This window comes from Colobus angolensis, unplaced genomic scaffold (genome assembly GCF_000951035.1).
Source record: "Colobus angolensis palliatus isolate OR3802 unplaced genomic scaffold, Cang.pa_1.0 Scaffold65, whole genome shotgun sequence".
NCBI classification, from domain to species: domain Eukaryota; kingdom Metazoa; phylum Chordata; class Mammalia; order Primates; family Cercopithecidae; genus Colobus; species Colobus angolensis.
Genome location: NW_012120154.1, coordinates 4,103,382 through 4,121,465, shown reverse-complemented (window position 1 = coordinate 4,121,465; position 18,084 = coordinate 4,103,382). Strand labels below are relative to the sequence as shown.

The 18,084-nt window shown below is 56.0% G+C and overlaps 1 protein-coding gene across 1 annotated transcript in view; it reads right to left on the bottom strand.

Annotated features, from left to right (window-relative positions):
• The window catches only part of CARD10 (caspase recruitment domain family, member 10), a 31,655-nt gene that overhangs the window by 9,606 nt on the left and 3,965 nt on the right, over positions 1-18,084 (bottom strand). The window contains exons 4-12 of the mRNA XM_011925686.1: positions 17,438-17,763; positions 11,716-11,919; positions 10,086-10,241; positions 9,397-9,522; positions 7,782-7,973; positions 5,635-5,769; positions 5,187-5,302; positions 4,174-4,202; positions 3,587-3,710 (exon numbers count right to left, since the gene is read on the bottom strand). Coding sequence (XP_011781076.1) covers positions 3,587-3,710; positions 4,174-4,202; positions 5,187-5,302; positions 5,635-5,769; positions 7,782-7,973; positions 9,397-9,522; positions 10,086-10,241; positions 11,716-11,919; positions 17,438-17,763 — 1,408 coding nt within the window. The remainder of the gene's footprint in view (positions 1-3,586; positions 3,711-4,173; positions 4,203-5,186; positions 5,303-5,634; positions 5,770-7,781; positions 7,974-9,396; positions 9,523-10,085; positions 10,242-11,715; positions 11,920-17,437; positions 17,764-18,084) is intronic.

Sequence of the window (18,084 nt, the reverse complement as noted above, 5' to 3'; positions counted from 1 at the left end):
GCAAGTATCAAGGCTGACCCCAGCCTCGACCACAGGTTTTTCAGGTTCTTCTTGACAACTCCTACAGATCCCTGAAGACCCAGCTCAGGCACCCGGCACCCAGGCTCTTCCGCCAGCCCCACCCACCCCACCCACCTCTACTCACTCCCTCCCCCACACTTCTCTGCAATGCAAGTATCAAGGCTGACCCCAGCCTCGACCACAGGTTTTTCAGGTTCTTCTTGACAACTCCTACAGATCCCTGAAGACCCAGCTCAGGCACCCGCTCCTCCAGGACACCCTTGCCAACCTCCTCAAAGGACCAGCGACTTCTCTGAGACTCCGCAGATCAGGAATACCCACTCCCAGAACTCCTCAGAGTCTGCAGAGCCCACCTGGGGGCTTGCCGGGAGCAGGGTCCAGATAGGGTCCCTCCCAGCACCCCCGCCTCAGCAGGAGGGGTAGAGACAAGCAGGAGGGGTAGAGAAATAACACGGCAGGGAGAGGGGCTGCCTGCTCCCCGCTCCTGGGACTGGCTGACCAACTGGCTGCCTGTGGGGTGCTAGGAAGCATGGTGTCCCTAGCCACCAGCTCCTGGCCACCCGCCCCAAGTCAGGTCAGGTCACAAGCAGACAGGAATGGGGCAAGGCTGCCAGCTCTGCCAGCTCTGAGCAGTGACGGGCCACATGGCCTCAGTGAGTGTCCCCCAGAGCCCCATGGGAAGATCTCTGAGTAGTCTGCATGCCTGCTTGGTACCTGATGCTTAGACTGAAGCATGCCACACAGATCACCTCAGTCAATCCTCCTGACAACCCGATGGCTGAGATAAGGGAAACTGAGGCACAGGAAAGTTAACTGCCAAGAATGGCACAGCTAGTAGGCCATGGAGCCAGGCAATGACTTATGGGAATCTTCTCTTTGCAAAGACAGAAAGTGCCAGAGATCCCCTAGGGCCACGTGAGCGAGCTGGGGCAGTGGCGGGGCTATGCTGGGGAGACAGCACCCCGAAATCCTCCAGTGCTCTCCATGCCCTGCCCCCTCACCCAGCACCTCACTTGCCCCATGAGCTCTCCCTTGCTGTCCCCCACCTGGCTATCTATCCCTCTGCCTGTCCATCCCCCTGCCTGTCCCAGCCCCCCACTATCCACCATCCCCTCCCGGCACTCAGGCTCCAGGAGCTGGGAAGGACAGGGCAGAGGCTGAGGGCAAGAGATAGGCAGGAAATGGGAAAGAGGAGAGAAAATGCCTAACATGGTGCCCAGCACACAGTGGACACACAACACAGATGTGAGATCTCCAGCAGCTGAGACAGGGGGAAGGCACATCGGAATCCCCAACCAGCTCCGAGGGGCCTGTGACTTGGGACCAATTTCTTTTTTTTTTTTTTGAGACGGAGTCTCGCTCTGTCGCCCAGGCTAGAGTGCAGTGGCACAGTCTCTGCTCACTGCAAGCTCCGCCTCCCGGGTTCACGCCATTCTCCTGCCTCAGCCTCCCTAGGAGCTGGGACTACAGGCACCCGCCACCTCGCCCCGCTAATTTTTTGTGTTTTTAGTAGAGACAGGGTTTCACCGTGTTAGCCAGGATGGTCTCGATCTCCTGACCTCGTGATCCGCCCGCCTCGGCCTCCCAAAGTGCTGGGATTACGGGCCACCGCGCCCGGCCCTTGGGACCAATTTCTAACTGTCTCTGCACTTCAGTGTCCTGGTTTGTGTAACGAGGTTAAAATTCCAGCCTTGCAGAGCTGCTCTGGGGGTTAAACAACAATGGCGACAATAATCATAGCTAACCGCGAGCATATGCTGACATCCACTTTGAGTGTGCTAAGCATTCTAGAAGGGATACTGGAACCCCCACAGTGGCCCTAAGGGACAGGCACTATGTGAGCCCATTTTACAGAGCAGGAAACTGAGACACTGGGAAATTCAGAGACTTGCCCAAGGTCCCACAGTAGCAAGTGCTGGCACCAAAGCCGGCTCTTCCCACCTCACCACAACACAACCCCAGGAGACATGCAAGTTGCCCAGACCTAGGCCCTATCGGGGCCTTCACCTCCCTCTCCACCTGTCCACCCCTCTCTCTCTCTCTCTCTCTCTCTTTCTTTCTGGCGCTCTCTCTCTCTCTCTCTCTCTCTCATTCTTTCTGGCGCTCTCTCTCTCTCTCTCTCTCTCTCGGTCCACCACCTCTGCGCCCTCCCCAGCCTGGGTTCCTTCCCAGGATCCTCTCTCCTCCCCAGGAACAGCATGGGCAGCAGAAGTGGCCCCATGTGACCGTGGGGCCTGGGCGGGGCTGGGACAGAGGCTCCTGCTCCCTGGCTGCATGCTGGCGCCCCCTGGATAGCAGCCAGGACCCCTGCTGCAGCCCAAACTGGAGGAAGGGAGGAAGGGCCGAGGCGAGCAGGAAGGGAGGCACCTCCACCCCTTCCCCGAGAAGCACGTCCTGCACAGGCAAAAACAATGTCTCGCTGGGCCCACTGCCGGGGGCCAGGTGGGGGCAGGGCCTGGACACTGGCCTGACAAAGCCACTCCGGAGGCCAGAGGCCCTGGTCCTATGCTGCACTGATCTGCTGCGTGACCCGTCCCTCTGCACCCAACACCCCCACATTCCCGCAGTGACAATTCACGTTTCCTATGCCCTTTCCAAAACCCAAATCTGATCAGGTCACTATGAACCCAGACCTGGTACTTCCCAACTGTGGGACCCTGGGCAAGTTGCTTAACCTCTCTGAGCCCCAGTTACCTCCTCTATGGAAGAGAGATAATCGTAATTATGCGTACTCCCAGGACAAACAGCATGCTGTAAAACAGCCAGCAGCTGGCCTTGCAGTTAATAACTAAACCCTCCCACATTTCCCAGAGTGTACAAGCCAAAGTCCACACTTTCCCGGCCTGACTCAGGAAGCCTTGATTTTCGCCCTTCCCCCTCACTCCTCCTCCACAGTCACCGGATGCTCTCCCTACCTGCCCTCTCCTCACAGCTGAGTTCCAAGACCACAATGGCAGTGCAGCCCCCGCTGTGCCTCACCCCTCCTTAGATACACTGGCAAGTGTGAACAGCGGCCACGCACCAGCCACACCAACAGCACGTCGCCTACAATGCACTCTGCGCTAATGGGCTTTGTGACTCCTGTTACGGGCCTGTGGCTGGCCCAGTCACAGGGGCTCCTGAGGAGACCCAAGCCCACCCACAGCAAGAAACTTTGCTGGGTGGCTCAGTCCCAGGGACTCAGAGCCAAGGGACTGACAGGCAGGACATTGGGACAAGGACAGCTTGTAGTGACAACTATCACTAAGCACCTGCTATGTGCCTGGCAGAGCTGGGTGCTTTGCTTCTGTTAGCAGAGCCCTCAAAAGACCTCCATGCAAAACGGGTCATGATCTCCCTTTAGCTACTCAGGAAACGGAGGCCCACAGAGTTGAAGGGACCAGACTAAGTTACACGGACAATCAAGAGCAGCAGCAGGATCTGAATCCAAAGGCTGCCAGCGTCTACAGACCTTAATCTTCCGACAGTTGCATAAAACGGGTGAGGCAGTTGCTCCTCCCATCTCACTCCTGTTCCCCTCTCAAGCAATCACCCCAGCTCCACCCACCGCAGGCAGCTACGGTACCTGTTGAGGAAGTCCAGGCCACAGCCCCGAGCCAGGAGGCCTTCCGGCTTTCCCAAAGGCCACACGCTGTCGGAGGACGAGGATGAAGAGAGGCCAGGGGACCAGGGCTTAAGTGTCACACTCCCTGGGGAAAAAGAACAAGGCTCAGGGGTCTGGGACTGGGAAACAGGGATGGCCAGGGTCCACGACCGGGGCTGACCCCCTCCAGCCCAGGACCCGAGGGGCCTTGGCAGGTTGGAGGCCCCGGGAACACATCAGACCCACTGGGCTCAGAGACAGGTCAGGGCCCACCAGGCTGACCCCGCAGTTTCCCGGAAGAGGGTGAAAGGTGGCCCAGAACTGAAGAGCCTCATACATCACAGCCAGGAACAAGAGTGAGGCCCAGGACTGGGCTCAGGGTGAGAGGCCGGAACCAAAGACCCCAGGGGCCTCCCATGCACAACCTTCCTGCCTGGCAGGGGCCATGGTGGGGCTTCAGGGAAGGGGATGCAGGCCAAGGGTAGCGCAGGTGGCAGGCTTCAGGTGGACTGCAAAGCCACCTCCCCCTCCCCAGAGGATCTCTCCCCATGGAACTCAAGGGCTGTTACCTGTGATGTCTGACATGCTGCTGAAGGATCTGGGCAGAGAGAGGGCAGGGAGGGGGTAGGAGGTGAGGCACGGCGGGCAATCTGCCCTGTTCCCTCCCCTTGCCCCCACACCAGATAAAGGTCTCACAGCCCCCAAGTAAATGCAGGCTAGACTCAAGGCAGGATCCCAGGTACAAGGCATCCATGCCACCCGGCTCTCCTAAACTCACAGGGCAAGAAGTTAATGTCCTGGCCTCTGTCCAGTGTTGTTCCACCTACAATGCCCTGGCATGCCATTCAAAGCCAGCTCTTTCAATGCCACCTCCTCCTGGAAGCCACCCCTGATCTCTCACCCCTCATCTTACCCTCACTTGCCATCTTTGTGGTTTGTGGCTCCCACGTACGCCTCCTAAATTAAACCATGACCTCCTCATCAGATGCCTCCTTGGGACAGATTCACACAGACCGAGGCCATACTGACCACAGCCTCCCAGGCCCAGCCTCTCACCAGTAAAGGAATAAATCAAGGGTTGCTTACAGGGGAAAAGCAGTGACAGGGATCGCGCCCCAGGAGGCAGGCTATCTCCCGCCCTTGGTCTTGCTACCAGAGGGTGCGCCTCGGTCCCTATTTTCTGGTCCCTATTTGCTGCTGATGCCCAAACCTGAGGCCTGGCTTTCTTGCCCGAGGTCTCTGACACCTTGAAACATTCTCCACGCCCCCTAGTCCTGAACCATCAAGCTTCTCTCCTTGGGTATAGGATCTTCGAGGCTTGACCCCCAGTGACTCTCCTGCCAGGATGCTTGGCTAGGACTGAGTTCGCTCTGCCCGTCGGCCTTGTCTTAACCCTAACCTCGGTCGCCCCTGTGACTCACAGGGCCTGGGTTTCCAGAGCTCCAGCCGTCTGAGGGCAATAAAGGGAAGTGCCTGCCTGGACCTGACTTTGGCATTGCAGATTTTAGGAGGTGGCTGTTCAGGAGACAGCAGCCCCACCTCCCTGGCTATCTACTGCTATCCCCATCCCCAGCCATCTCACCTCTTAGGGGGTGCGGGGTCCTCCTCCCGCTGCCGGCGGAGGATGGAGCCAGCACTGGGGGGAAAAGGCAGGATGGAGAGCCGGTTGATCTCCTTTTCACTGTCTGTGGCTTCCTCCTGCAATGCCATGACAGGGCCTGGGTCACCCCCGCTGCTCAGCACCACCCCAGTCCTCAGCACACCTGGTTTGTGCCCATTCCACAGATGAGAACTAGGACCCAGAGCAGAGGAATGGGGTCTGCAAGATTACAGTGTGTGGGTGGCTCCCCAGGCCTCCTGGCACCCAGGCCTGGCAAGGAAATGGTTCTGGGTGAGCTTCAGTCAAGTACTTGGCCTCCCTGCGCCTCAGTGTCCTCACCTGTGAAATGATCCTTCGGAAAGCACTCTCTACGTTAGTAATAATGCTACAGCAGCGTCCCCCCTTATTTGGGATGAGGCAGTTGTCTTACCGAGTTGTGAGGTTCAGGTCCCCCCATGACAGTGGCCTCCCCAGGTGCTTCTGGGCCTCCCAGAGGGGAGGGGAACTCGCTCAGGCTCCAAGTGCTGCTGAGGTTGGAGCACAGGGAATGGGAGGAGGCACAGGCCTGGAAGAGGGAGACGGGAGGAAGGAGGTGAGAGCAGTGCTAGGCCCAGGCCAGCCACAGTCCTTTACTGAGCACCTGCCATGTGCCAGCACAGGGACAGATCCCTGTCCTCAGGGAGCTCACAGCCTAGACAGGGAGACAAACCATAAACCAGCAGACATGTGAACAAAATAGCCTCAAGCTGAGACGATAGCAAAAGGAAGGTGCCTGGGGTGTGGAAAACAAACACCCCATCCAGCCTGGGAGTCCAAGTACTCTCCAGAGAAAGTGTGGTTGGAACTGAGAACTCAAGGGTATACAGGCACTAAGTAGGTCCAGTTGGGATGGTCCAGGCAGATCAACAGCATGTGCAAAGGCCCTGAGGCAGGACTGTGATGCATTCCAGCTGAAAGGCTGAAACCCACAGAACCAGGCGAGAGGACAAAAGGAATCCCATCCGCAGGGCCTCTTGGCCATGAAAAGGGACTCTGTCTTTACCAGACAGCAAAAAAGCCACTGGGGGTTTAAAAAAAACAAGTCATGGATTAATGCTGACTTTTCCTATATTCCTCCGGGCTCCAATGCTTCAAACACCAAGCCTGCAGAGCTCACTGTCAGGCAACTCAAAATAAGAAAAAGCAGGCTGGGGCCAGGCATGGTGGCTCATGCCTGTAATCTCAGCACTTTGGGAGGCCGAGGCAGGCGGATCACAAGGTCAGGAGATCAAGACCATTCTGGCTAACATGGTGAAACCTCGTCTCTATTAAAAATACAAAAAATTAGCCAGGTGAGGTGGCGGGTTCCTGTAGTCCCAGCGACTCGGGAGGCTGAGGCAGAAGAATGGCATGAACCCGGGGAGGGGCGGAGCCTGCAGTGAGCTGAGATCACGCCACTGCACCCCAGCCTAGGCGACGGAGCGAGACGCCGTCTCAAGAAAGAAAAAAAAGAAAAAGAAAAAGCAGGACCCAGCACTTTGGAAGGCTGAGGCGGGAGGATCCGTTGAGGTTAGGAGTTTGAAACCAGCCTGGCCAACATGGTGAAACCCCCACCTCTACTGAAAATACAAAAAACTTAGCTGGGCGTGGTGGCAGGCACCTGTAATCCCAGCTACTAGGGAGGCTGAGGGACGAGAATAGCTTTAACCTGGGTGACACAGCAAGAGTCCATCTCAAAAAAAAAGGGAAAAGCAGAGCTCCCAGCAGCAGCCTGAGGACCACGATCCAATTTACAATGGGTCTGGGACTCCAGCTCCAGTGCCAGCTGGTTATGTGGCCTTGGGCAAGCCCCTGACCCTCTCTGGGCCCTGTGCAATGAGAGGATTAGACCAGCTGTTCTCTGAGGGATGCTTAGGCTCATGTTAGTCCTGACTAGCTGGTCTCTGAGGCCCAGGCTTTGCATTCTTTTTTTTTTTTTTTTTTTTGAGACGGAGTCTCGCTCTGTCGCCCAGGCTGGAGTGCAGTGGCGCGATCTCAGCTCACTGCAAGCTCCACCTCCCGGGTTCCCGCCATTCTCCTGCCTCAGCCTCCCGAGTAGCTGGGACTACAGGCACCCCCACCTCGCCCGGCTAGTTTTTTTTTGTATTTTTAGTAGAGACAGGGTTTCACCGTGTTAGCCAGGATGGTCTCGATCTTCTGACCTCGTGATCTGCCCGTCTCGGCCTCCCAAAGTGCTGGGATTACAGGCCTGAGCCACCGCGCCCGGCCTAGGCTTTGCATTCTAACAAGCACACAGGCCTTCGGGCAGCCAGCTTTCCCCAGCTAAATGCAAACACCAGCTCCAAACTATTCTTAATGTCCCAGAAGCAACCCCAGAAACGCGGAGACCAGCATGCCCCCTGCCTGCTCACCAGCCCACACCCAGCCCAGCCTGGGTTCAAGTTCCCACTCGTAACTGAGGGCTCTTACCACTTCCCCTGAGCTTCTTCCCCCGGCTGAGGTCTCCCACTAGGGCCGGCACATTCCCAGCCCTGGCCAAGAGCTCCTGCCAGGACCCCAGCCTTCCCGCCAGGACTCCCACAGTCCTGACCCGCTCACCTTGAGGCAGGTGCCACCCTGGGCCCGCTGCAGCTGCACCTCCAGCAGAGCCTTCGTGCCCTCCAGGCTGGTGAGTGTCGTCAGCAGCTCATCCCGCTCTGCCTCCAGGCCCCGCACCTGCTTGCGGTACTGGTCCTTCTCGATGAGGCTCTGTGAGTACTGCAACTGGATCCGGTCACGGCTCTGGATGGCCTAGGGTTGGGGGAGGAGAGGCAGCAGCTGAAGGAGCCACCCTGGCTCAGCTGTCCTGGCCTATGACTTGGGAGAATGGGGACAGTAAGGAGAACGGCAGCTATCACTTTACTGAGCACTGTGTGCCAGGCCCTGAGCTAAATATCAGCTCATTTAAATATCTTCATACTGGCTGGCTTAGTGAGATACTATTAATATCATTATTCTCATTCTGCAGATTGGGGAAGCCAAGCCAGGAAAGAGAGCACTGGGATTCAAATCGGGCAGTCCATTTGCAGATTCCAGGCTCTCACCATTTCACCAAGAAATGAAAACTTTTCCACGAGACCTGCTGAGTGCCAGGGCCTTCACTCCCAGCATCCCAGCTGGTGGGGAAGCCAGGAGTCAAACCCAGCCCACTGCATCCACAGTGGAGACCAGGGGCTCTAGATCTAGACCCATGGTCCAGACCTGATAGCCACGCCTCAGAGAGAGCTGAGGGCAGCCCCATAAAATGCAGATTCCTGGGGCCCACCCCAGACCACCTGAATGAGAACATCCGGAGAATGAAGTCCCAATTTTGCACTTTCAAGCTTGCCAGGGGATTCTGAGGGCATTTCTAATATGTAGACTTCGGCTGGGCATGGTGGCTCACGCCTGTAATCCCAGCACTTTGGGAGGCTGAAGTGGGTGGATCAGTTGAGCCCAGGAGTTCAAGATCAGCCTGGTGAATATGGTGAGACCCTGTCTCTACTAAAGATACAAAAATTAGCCGGGCATAGTGGCATGCCTGTAATACCAGCTACTTGGGAGGCTGAGGCAGGAGAATCACTTGAACCCGGGAGGTGAAGACCGCAGTGAGCTGAGATCGCACTATTGCACTCCAGCCTGGGCAACAGAGCTAGACTCAAAAAGTAATAATAATAATAATAATATGTAGACTTCAACTCCTGTAGTGGGATTCACACTTGGTCAAGAACAAAAACCTCCTGCCCTCACCCACTGCACATGGAACCTGGTGACACTGGCCGGAGGTCCTCAGCCCACCCTACAACCTTGGCAGGAGACAAGGGTCATCCAGGGACGGAGAGCCAAAACTTTTGAGAATTTCTTCACCAGCTTCTATTTGTAAGCACCTCCCCTGTACTGGCGTTGTCTTTGAGATGGAGAGAACAAGGGATATTCAGAAATGAAGACACCAGGACCAGCTTCTGCAACTGCCATGGGAGCTCAGACGAGGCCAGTGGGTCCAGGGTGTAAGGTTGGTATCTCAAGGGCTCCAGGTCCCCTGTCTGTTCCCCCAGGCTTTATGCCCTGTCCTAACCCACCAGGGAGCTGCTAACCTCTCTTTCTACCATTCTAGTCCCCTCCATTGCTTCTCATCTCCTCCCATATGAGAAGCAGCAACTGGCCCAGGACCTTGTACACAGCAGGCTGGGCTCACCTGGTCTCGCTCCTTCTCAATCTCCTCCAGCTGGGCCAGGACAGTGGCCATGCGGTGCTTGTACAGGTCACAGTCCTTCTGCAGTGTGCGGTGCTTGAGCCGCAGGTCTTCCATCTCCTGCAGGTACTGAGGGTGGCACGGGGGCGGGGTCAGACCACAGGGCTGGGAACCACCAGAAAGCTAACCAGCAGGTGCCCAGGAGGGCCAGTGAGAGCCAAGAGCCTGAGACCCGATAACAAGTCCCCTCCTGCCCAGTGGAGTGGTCTGAGCCACTGACTTTACCTCACGGGCCCTCAACTAATCTGTAAAATGAGAAGAAGGATCATTTCACCCACCCGGCCACCCTTGACCTCCCCACTGAAACTGCAACCGGCCCCTTCCCCAGCTCTGCGTCTCCCACGGTACTCATCGCCTTTGGCTACATGAAACAGTTGACGTGGGACTGTGTGTCTCACAGACTGCCGGTCTCCCCTGCTGGAGTTCCCCCTAAAGGAAAAGGCACCTTTGTTTTGCTCACTGTGGCATCCCAAGCGCCTAGAAGGGTGCCTCCGTCAACATCTGAGAACGAACGAACGAACGCAGTTCTCAGTAAGGCGCCTGCGTCAAGCGGATGCTCAGGGAAGGCGTGAGCACACTGGCCCTGGCTGACACCCTCCCCCACCAGGGGCAGGGCATGGGCAGGGCCCCACCTGGTCGCGCAGCTCCTCGGCCCACTGCAGCTCCCCCTGCACGGCATGCAGCTTCTGGCACAGCTCCTGCCTGCTGTCCTGCGCTTCCCGCCAGTCATGCTCTAGGATGTCCAGCAGGATGCGCTCGGAGCCCGGGGCCCCTGGCCGGCTTGCCTCCTGGGGATCACAGGGCAGGGCCACCTCAGGGTCTGGCTCGGGGCCCACCCTGGGCGTGGGAAGGAAGGGGACACGCAGCTGTCAGCCCTCCAAAACCACCTGACCAGCTCTGCCATGCTGGCCTGGAGACTCAACCCTCTCTGGATCACTGTTTCCCACTCGGCAGAGTGGGTGTGGCCCCACCAGCCCTACCTACCCTCCAGGGAGCATCTGGGGTACAAGTAAGCTAAGAAGCTAAGTGGATGAGGGTGTGACTGGACAAGTTCAGCCAGGATCTTATTCCTAAACAAGCACCAGGCACACACTTGTGCTCTAGCCCTCACCCACCATCCGGGGCAGCAGACGGCGGCCATTGCCAAGGCCTATTCCCACCCCCATGACTAGGGGTCTTCAAGGGGCTCAGCCTGGCCCATACAGGTAGACCCTGGGCCCAAGATCTTGCCCCCAGACCCACACTCCAGCCAAGTGCCCCAACCTCATGAAACACACTGGTTCCCATCCCCCACTTCCTGTGTGGAACAATGGCCAGGAGGCAGGCCCATGTAGCCGCTGAAGGGCCACTGACCTGCCACAGGACACTAAGTAAGCTCTGGGACCACCAGACCACAATCTCTACAAATCAAATGAAAGCTGGGGCCCTTTCCCCAGAAAAATGCTCACACTCAAAATCAGGTGGACAGTTTTAGAGAGTTCGGGGACCTCCTGGAGGCTGCTCACACACCTCAGACCAGACAACCAGGGACAGCCACGTGCTAAGGGCCCTCAGCTCAGAGCTTCAGGCGAGAGGCTGCCGGGACTCCATCCAGATCTCAGATCCCTGGTTCTGAAATCCTCAGCTTTCCAGGCCTTGGGAGGATGAGCAAGCAGCAAGAGGGCCTGTTTTCCGGGTCTAACCCCCACCCCCATTCCATGTGCATGAACCCCAGCCGTGATAGCTGCTGCAGCTCCTCCTGACCGCCTCCCCAGCCTATGCCCACAAGCCTCGGCCCTGGTACCTGCTGCAGGCCCTCCTGACCGCCTCCCCAGCCTATGCCCACAAGCCTCGGCCCTGGTACCTGCTGCAGGCCCTCCTGACCGCCCCCCCACCCCCGTGCCCATGGGCCCCAGCCCTGGTACCTGCTGCAGGCCCTCCTGACCACCTCCCCAGCCTGTGCCCACAAGCCTCAGCCCTGATACCTGCTGCAGGCCCTCCTGACTCCCCACCCCGCAGCCTGTGCCCACAAGCCCCGGCCGTGGTACCTGCTACAGGCCCTCCTGAACACCCCCCCCAACCCCCATGCCCATGGGCCCCAGCCCTGGTACCTGCTGTAGGCCCTCCCGACCACCCCCCACCCAGCCTATGCCCACAAGCCCTGGCCCTGGCTGCAGGCCCTCCCAACCCCCAACCCCACAGCCTGCGCCCACAAGCCACAGTACCTGCGGCAGGCCCTCCTGACCACCCCCAGCCTGTGCCCACGAGCCCTGACCCTGGTACCTGCTGCAGGCCCTCCTGCAGCTCCCGCAGCGATGCCATCAGCCGCTGGTTCTCAGCACGCAGCTCAGAGACGAGGTCCATGTTGTCCGGCTCCTTCTCCTTCTCCTTCTCCTTCTCTTCTGCCCCAGGAGGCGATCCTCTGGCCCTTCGCAGCAGTGCACACTCTTCCTCCAGCCGACTCACTTTGAGCTTGAGCTGATCCACCTGGAGCCCAAGACATGGGTCAGCCCAGAGGGGGACACATTGGGAGCCACAGGTCACAGGGGTGGGAAGTCCTGCTCCCTCACTCCTGGATGCCTTCCAGATTCCCAGAGAAGTCGAAGCAGGGGTCCTCCCCAGACTTGTCTATGAAAACAGGACAGGCTGGGCAGATATAAAACAAACAGGGCTGAGGAAGAAGTAGTGGGCAGTAAGGCCAAGGACACCCCCCCCCCAAGGGGAATCTACTCTAAGAACTTGTGGGTGGATGTGCTGCATCACAACATGCTGTCTGTCCCGCAGTTCTGACACTGTCTCCCATCAATTTAGCCCAGTATCCTCATGGCAGAAAAGGAGGAGGGCCACATCCAGAAGAAGGGGGGCCAGGTACACGGCTCACGCCTGTAATCCCATCAGCCTGACCAACATGGTGAAACCCCGTCTCTAGTAAAAATACAAAAATTAGCCTGGCATGGTGGCACATGCCTGTAGTCCCAGCTACTAGGGAGGTTGAGGCACGAGAATCGTTTGAACCCAGAAGGTAGAGGTTGCAGTGAGCCAAGATTACACCACTACACTCCAGCCTGGACAACAGAGCAAGACTCTGTCTCAGAAAAAAAAAAAAAAAAAAAGAATACGGGAAACCAGGCCAGGTGCAGTGCTCACGCCTGTAATCCTAACACTTTAGGAGGCCGAGGTGGGCGGATCGACACTAGCCTAGTTAACACAGTGAGACCTCCTCTCGACAAAAAAAATTTAAAACATTAGTTGGGTGTGGTGGTGCGCGCCTATTATCCCAGCTACTCTGGAGGCTGAAGCAGGAGAATCACTTGACCTTTGGGAGGTTGAGGCTGCAGTGAACCATGATCGTGCCACTGCACTCCAGCCTGGGCAACAGAGCGAGACCCTGTCTCAAAAAAAAAAAAAAAAGAGAGAAGAAAAGAAAGAAGGAGGGAGTAGGAGAAGGGAGGAAGAAGAGGGAGGGGAAGGAGGGAGGAGGAGGGGAAGGAGGGAGGAGGAGGAGGAGAAGGAGTAGAAGAAGGAGGAGAAGGAGAAGGAGGAGGGGGAAGGAGGGGAGAGGAGGCTGGAGGAGGAGGAGGAGGAAAGAAGGAAGAAGGAAGAAAGAAGAAAGAAAGAAGAAGGAGAAAAAAACAAAAAACAAAACCAGGGTCAGACTCCAGCTCCGTCTCTAGCTCAGTGTGACCCTGGACAAGTCATGGTCCCTCTCTGTGCCTCAATCTTCTCATCTGTACCTGGGGTGTGAGGGGAGAGGAGAGGGCAATGGTTTTAAGAGTTGAGGGTCTCATCCAGCCTAGGAACCAGACACTCCCCCTCAAGCCAACATCTCACCTCAACATACTCTCAGTGAACAGACTTAGTCCGGTCTACCCTGAAAGGAATTCCTAAGAAAGCCTCTACTCCAGAAGATTTGGCTTTTGGTTCAACCTTCCTCAAGAGCTCCATGTCCAGGGTTCAGCTTTCAATTTTGCTACTTCTAGGTTCTGTCATCCTGAGGAAGTCACTTACCTCCTCTGGGCCTCAGTTTCCTCATCAGTAAAATGGGCCCAGTCGATCTCCTGGCCTCATCATTTGCCTTCCAAAGGTGTTGCAAGAATTAAACAAGACAGCAAGTGGGCAGAGGCCTCTAAACTGTGAAAGGCAGGCTACAGAGCTGCCACAGTGTGACCGTGGCTGTCTTCACAGCGTTAAATAAAATCCCATGCTCCTAATCAATCACCAGTTCAGAGTGTGCAGCCAGAAGTTGGCCCGGTGTGGTGAGTGGGCAGCTGTGGGGTGACCACCAAGCTGGGAGCAGACGTGCATGGTCAGTTTGCTGGACTATGAGTGCACTCAGCCAAGTGTGACGCATGTGGGGTCTGAGGTGGCCAGACAGTGACAAGAGTGGCAGCAGGTGGCAGGCTATAAAATGAAGTCATTGTTGGGAAAAGGTCACAATGACTTCTGGTGCCATAGTCAGGCATGCAATATTTGGTGCCCCAGGAGTCCCCTGGCCTCTCTTGGAAAATGACTTGCTAATCCCCCAGCCTTGAGAGGTTAGAATGGCACCCCTACCACACACACACACACACACACACACACACACACACACGGGTCTGGAGGCTGGGTCAGGCAATTCCACAAATTAACAGTCCACTCCTCCTCCTCCGCAAGAGACTCAGAAAGAAATTCATGACTCCCACATTCCTTTCCACTCACAAAACATGCTTTGTGAATAGCCAGAGAAAGACAGCTCGTTACAAGGACAACTGTGGTCACACCCTCTCAGCAAACCGCAGCCACACACCAGGGCCTCCCGCCTGACCCCTGGCCGGCCGGCTTCCCTGATGAGCTCAGAGGACAGGACACCTGGGAGTCTCCGACGAGCAACAGGAAATACAGATGCATTTAATCCCGGTGCACAAACTCACTGAGCACAAAATTATAGTGTTCGTTCCTTCAGTTTATGTTGCTTAGAAATAACCGCTCATTAAATTTGCACCTCATAAAATAGGGTATTAAATCCCAGCCGCCACACACCTGTACATGGGAGGTGAGGACAGAAGCTGCCAAGCCAGGCACGATCAGGTGCTCTGTTCAGATCCATCTGCAACACCTTTGTTAATTTTGGAGCAGAAAAGCTCTAAACATAAATTATACATTAAGGCAAACTTATAGTAGCTAAGTTTAATTTCACTTCCTATTTTTTTTTTTTTTTTTTTTGAGATGGAGTCTCGCTCTGTTGCCCAAGCTGGAGTACAGTGGCTCAATCTCGGCTCACTGCAAACTCCACCTCCCAGGTTCAAGCGATTCTACTGCCTCAGCCTCCCGAGTCCCTGAGACTACAGGTGTGTGCCACCATGCCTGGCTAATTTTTTGCATTTTTAGTAGAGACGAGGTTTCACCACGTTAGCCAGGATGGTCTCGATCTCCTGACCTCGTGATCCACCCGCCTCAGCCTCCCAAAATGCTGGGATTACAGGCGTGAGCCACTGCGCCCAGCCAATTTCACTTCTTAGGCCCCTAAAATAGGAAAAAGCAGTCACTCTGCCTAGAGGTAGATGACCTGCAGACTACAGAGGCACCTCCAACCATCTCTTTTCCATCCCCCTCCCCTGCCGCAGCAGCCCCCAGATGGCCACACACACAGGACATCTGATCCCATCACACCCAACCCGAAGGTGGAACAAGCCATGTGGGCTGCAGCCTCTCCCAGAGCCCCCAGTCCGCAGCCCTCACGCCGTCCTCTCTGAGCAGCAGATTATTTCTTCTGAGAAAACTTTACAGCAAGCCCATGTCTGTTTCAGAAAAAAGGGGAAGCTCCCTGGATAAAGAAAGGGGAGCACTCCCACCTGCCAGCCACCACCCCTCAAGCAGTGCTGAGAGCCAACTCAGAAATCCTTCAATCCGGCCAAATACAGTGGCACTTTGGGAGGCCAAGGCGGGCGGATCACCTGAGGTCAGGAGTTTGAGACCAGCCTGGCTAACATGGTGATACCCCATCTCTACTGAAAATACAAAAAAAAAAAAAATTAGCCAGGCATGGTGGCACACGCCTGTAATCCCAGCTACTCAGGAGGCTAAAGCAGAAGAATCGCTTGAACCTGGGAGGTGGAGGTTGCAGTGAGCAAAGATCTCACCACTGCACTCAAGCCTGGGTAACAGAGCAAGACACCATCTCAAAAAAAAAAAAAATCCTTCAATCCCGGGACATTGGGAAAGTGCTCTAACCAGCTTCTCTGTGCCTCAGTTTCCTCCTCTAGAAATGGGGAAGATGGTGTTGTCCACCCCACCGTAGGGTGGCTGGGAAATTAAAGGGTCTATATGTGGCAAGCACTTAGGATGGTACCTATAAAGCAAAAGGGTGTTTTATAATTGTTACATCACCCTTATCTGTGATGATGAGGAAACTGAGGCACAGAAAGGAAAGCCTTCCCCATGCCACATGATTTTTCGCAGTAGAGCAGGCCTGGGACCTGTGTCCCTGTCCCTGCCCACCACTCCTCAGAAAGCCTCCATCTCATGCCACACACCAACCAGGCCCTCAAACGATGGCCTCAAGGTCATCTCCCAACCTCAAACCAGCCACCTACATCCTCAAGCAGGACCAGCGGCCTGGACCCTTCAACTGGTGGCCTCAACACCCCCATCAGGGCTCACCTCCCCAGGATATCGACCCACCTGGCATGCACAAACCGAGGACTGGCACACCGGTGCACCCACATCTACAGCTTCACAGCCACCTGCAACGCTGTAGCCACAGCCCGAGGCTCCCGGGATAGGGAGGCTTCAAACTCCATGGTCAGAACCCACCGTGGAGCCTTGAGCAACATGGCTGGAGAAAGCCTCCTGCGTGCCATGCGGCTGGCACTGCTAAGCCCTTGACGTGGATGAGCTCATTAAATCCTTGGAACAATGCCCTGCGGCAGTCAAATACCAGTATTATCTCCCTGCTGAGTCCCAGTCGGAAACCAAGAAAGTGAGATGCAGTAGGAGGCACGACCTCACTTGCTGCTGGAAGGAGTCGGGTGAGACTTCCCCACACAGGGGGCAGGCGGAACAGCAGCGTGGGAAGGGGGCTGGCACTGGAGCCAGCCGGACCCGGTTCAAACCCAGGCTGTGCAACTTCCTGGCTCTGTGACCTTGAGCAAGTCCTTTCACTAATCTGAGTCTGAGTCTGTATTTGCAAATGAGGACTTGGCGTATGGTGCTTTGGGGAGGATTAGAAGACATGATGTTTATAACTTGTATGGCTCTTGATAATATCAACAATGGCTATTGACACAAGTTGTGAGCAGTGTGCTAAGGACTGTACATGTTTGAAACTCTGTGTCTTAAATGGAAACTCATCGGGCCGGGTATGGTTTCTCACGCCTATAATCCCAGCACTTTGGGAAGCCCAGACAGGCGGACCACCTGAGGTCAGGAGTTCAAGACCAGCCAGGTCAACTTGGTGAAACCCCATCTCCACTAAAAATACAAAAATTAGCTGGGTGTGGTGGCACATGCCTGTAATCTCAGGTACCCGGGAAGCTGAGGCAGGAGAATCGCTGAAACCCTGGAGGCAGAGGCTGCAGGGAGCTGAGATCACACCACTGCACTCGAGCTTGGGCAACGAGGGTGAGACTCCATCTCACAAAAAAAAAAAACTCACTGAATCCTCATAGCCCAGTGTTTCTCCGCCCCGGCCCTACCGACGTTTTAGGCTGGGTAATTCTTTGTTGGGGACTGTCCTGTGCCCTCAGGGCATTTGACAGCATCCCTGACACCAGAAGCCAATAAATCCCCACTCATTGTGACAACCAGAAATGTCTCCCAGACATGACCAAATGTTTCTAGGAGGTCAAAATTATCCCCCATTGAGAATTACAGTCATAACCCAATGAAGTAGGTACACTGAGCACTAAAAGGACTTATCCATGTCAAAGAGCCAGCAATGGTTGCTCTGGGACACAGGCTGGCTGGCTACTATATTGCAAAAGCTGCCCCTTCCCTTGCCTCCCCGACTCATCTCCCCAGGGCCTACCGCCAGCTGCAGGTCACGGCTGCGAAGTACAGCCGAGTTCTTCTCCTCACTGAGCTGTGCCAGGCGCATGGCAATCATGTAGTTCTCATCCTTGAGCCGCAGCAGCTCCAGGCTGCTCGCCTCCCAGTCCTCCCGCAGCCGTTGACAGCGCTCCTGAGCCTGCTGCTGGTCCCGCAGCCGCTGCTCCAGCCCTGCCCGCTCCTCCTCAAGCACCCGGCCCCGGGCCTGCAGTTGCTGCTCCCGCTGCAGCTGACTCTTGCGAGCTTCCCGCAGCCGTCGCACCTCTGTCATCAAGAATTGGGTCAGGCCCTCAGGCCCCTCCTCATCTGCCAGGACAGAACAGGGGACAGAATAGGCAGCTCAGGCAAGTAAAATCCAGGAGACAGTAGACTGTGTCAAAAAACTCAAATCATAAAAACACTAGAGGGAAATTCTGGAATATATTTGTAGAATTTGGGAGCAGGGGAGGTCTTCCTAAACAACACACAAAATCCAGGAGTTGTAAGAGAAAAAAGATAGACAAATCCATATAAAAATGTTTAAACCAGCCGGGCGTGGTGGCTCACGCCTGTAATCCCAGCACTTTGGGAGGCCAAGGCAGACGGATCACGAGGTCAGAAGATCGAGACCATCCTGGCGAACACGGT